The 2,338-nt window shown below is 53.8% G+C and overlaps 1 protein-coding gene across 1 annotated transcript in view; it reads left to right on the forward strand.

Annotated features, from left to right (window-relative positions):
* The first annotated feature begins 1,835 nt into the window (after positions 1-1,835).
* LOC104620027 (zinc finger SWIM domain-containing protein 5) overlaps positions 1,836-2,338 on the forward strand; it is a 21,620-nt gene continuing 21,117 nt past the window's right edge. Inside the window, exon 1 of the mRNA XM_010286103.1 lies at positions 1,836-1,851. Within this exon, the coding sequence (XP_010284405.1) occupies positions 1,836-1,851 (16 nt within the window). The remainder of the gene's footprint in view (positions 1,852-2,338) is intronic.

Below are 2,338 nucleotides of genomic sequence, written 5' to 3' on the forward strand. Positions count from 1 at the left end.
GCTATATGAGAAACGTGTTATGCAGGCGCCGGGCTGTTTTACATGCCGTTCCCTGCTCCTTTGGAGCCGAGACATGGAATCACTCATCAGCTGCGTCACGGCATGCCACTGCCGAAGCCCCCACGGTGTGAACGTTGGCAAAGGGAAGTGGACAAATCCTGCCATTAATATTTAAACCCGGCACAAATCCCGTTGTTTGCTCTTAATGTTTATCCAGCTCCCCAGTGTAATTGGGCAGCCCGTTATCTGCGGGGTTGCGTTGCATGTGTGGGAATCTGCTAGTACAACCCTCTCTCTGAATCTTTTATAGGAGAGCGAAATACACTTACAAGCAAATTTGGGTTTTATTTGGAGGCGCGGGAGGCGCGTTACTAATTTGGCTGCATCCCGAACCCCAACGTGCGAAGTGCTCAATGTGTTGCGTGGGAGGAGGAGGTTTTATTTAGCCGCACGCTGCTTTCCTCGCTGCTTGGGCTTTCCGTCGCTAATGCTATGTGTGAGCAGTGAGCACCGAGGGTAGCCCCGGGAACCCCACAAAAATGTGGCCACTTCTTGCATCTTGCTCACTCCTCCACCTTTATCTGTCACAGTGGCCTTGGTGAGGGACCAAGGATGGGCAGAGCTTAGGTGGGATGGGTCACCCCAGGCATCTGCACCCTCCTGGTCCCTGTAGGTGCAGCAAAGTGACCCTACAGAAACAGCTGAGATGATCTGGCCGGTCTGGAAAGCTGCAGCTGGAAATGGTGGATGGGACAGTGGGTAGGAGGATATTAAGAGTGCGAGCGTCTGGGGTACCTCGGCGATGGGGCCGGATAAGCGCTCATGGTAGACAGATTAGTCATCGGTTCCTGATAGGGGATAATCGCTGGCTTGTCTGCTCTTTATCTGTGAGATAAGGACGGCGTTGGGGGAGGGAAGGAAAAAGCATGGAAAAGCTGAGATGGCCAGGATGGACAGTCCCTGGCATGGTGGTCCTTCATAGCTTATGGCAGGGCTTGACCACCGGTGGCAGGGGAGCAGGATCAGGGCACGCGCGGGGCTGTAGGCGAAAGCCGTCGCGCGCATCCAGCGGCTGTGATTTCCTTGCCGCTGCTTCAGCTCCCATCCCAATTACGTGGTTCTGTCAACTATAAATTATTCTGCAGAGGGAGCATCCTCCTCCTCTCCCTTCAGCACGGTGCAGGCTGCGCCTAGAGCTTGCTGGAACGCTCTCAGGCAGCGACTGTTAGCAAAAATTAAAGGAATTTTGTAAAGGACATTAAATACAAATAGTTCTATCTTATCACGTCAGGAGCGTTCTCAGCCTTTGCTGGAGGAACAAAACCCCTCGGGTTGATGTCCTCTCGCTTACAAGCCAAGAAGAGGCAGTCGCCCTGCTGAGCAGGCATCCTGGAGCTTGATTTTCATGAATTGCATTGGAGTTCATGGTTCAGCAACGTGCAGGGCTGGAGCATGCGCTGCATCCCGAGCTGTATCCACATGAAAGCGATGTCTGCTCCCCAGCCAGATCCCAGTCGAGTGGGGAAGACATCATTAAGATTTAATTGGGAACACGGCTGCTACATCATCCCTCAGCTGTCTGTGCGGCACCTCGCTCTTGCCGTGCTGACCCCCTTCCTTGCTTGAGAGGGAGACAAGATGGGAGAAGCAGACCAAAGTGGAGCATCCTCCAGCTGTGCTGGTCCCTCCTTGGCACTGGTTTTCTCTGAGGAGTTTCTGCAGAGTAGGACTCAAAAGCGGCGAGCCGAAAAGCTGAGTTTCTGTTCCCTTTTGCGCTGGAACCCGCCTGCCGCGCCAGCCTGGGAAGCCAGGCAGTGCTCGGGGTGGGGGGCGAAATGGGAATTGAAAGGGGTACGGCATGGGGAGGTGGATCCAAGCTGCTGTTGAAAGCACTTGTAGGGGGTTTTTTTTCTTTTTTGGTTCTCTGGAAGATTACATACAGCCTGTGAACACAGGTGTGTGCCTGCCACAGGCCCTGTTCTAGTCACAGTTTGCTCTTTGAAGGATTATTGATCCTTTGCTCTTTCCAGCGGAGGGTCTCTCCCAGGTATGTACACTGATGCACAGGGTCTTGTCCCCTGTCCTAAAGCAAATGAGGAGCAGGATCAGGCATTTAACCCAGGGCTCTGGAGCCACCCATGCAGTGGTACCTTTGTTAGACTGTTCCAAACATTGGGAAGGGCTTGCAGGAATTGGAGCTTTACTGATGCTTAAACAAACCAGTGATGTGGATCAGGAGGAGCAGCACCCTGGGCGAGCCCTGGCACCAGGGAGCACTTGGCTCTACAGCTGCCCTGCCTGGACCACTGGGGCTTTGAAGGAAGGCAGGTCACCGCTC

This window comes from Phaethon lepturus, unplaced genomic scaffold (genome assembly GCF_000687285.1).
Source record: "Phaethon lepturus isolate BGI_N335 unplaced genomic scaffold, ASM68728v1 scaffold38514, whole genome shotgun sequence".
In the NCBI taxonomy this organism is placed as follows: Eukaryota; Metazoa; Chordata; class Aves; order Phaethontiformes; family Phaethontidae; genus Phaethon; species Phaethon lepturus.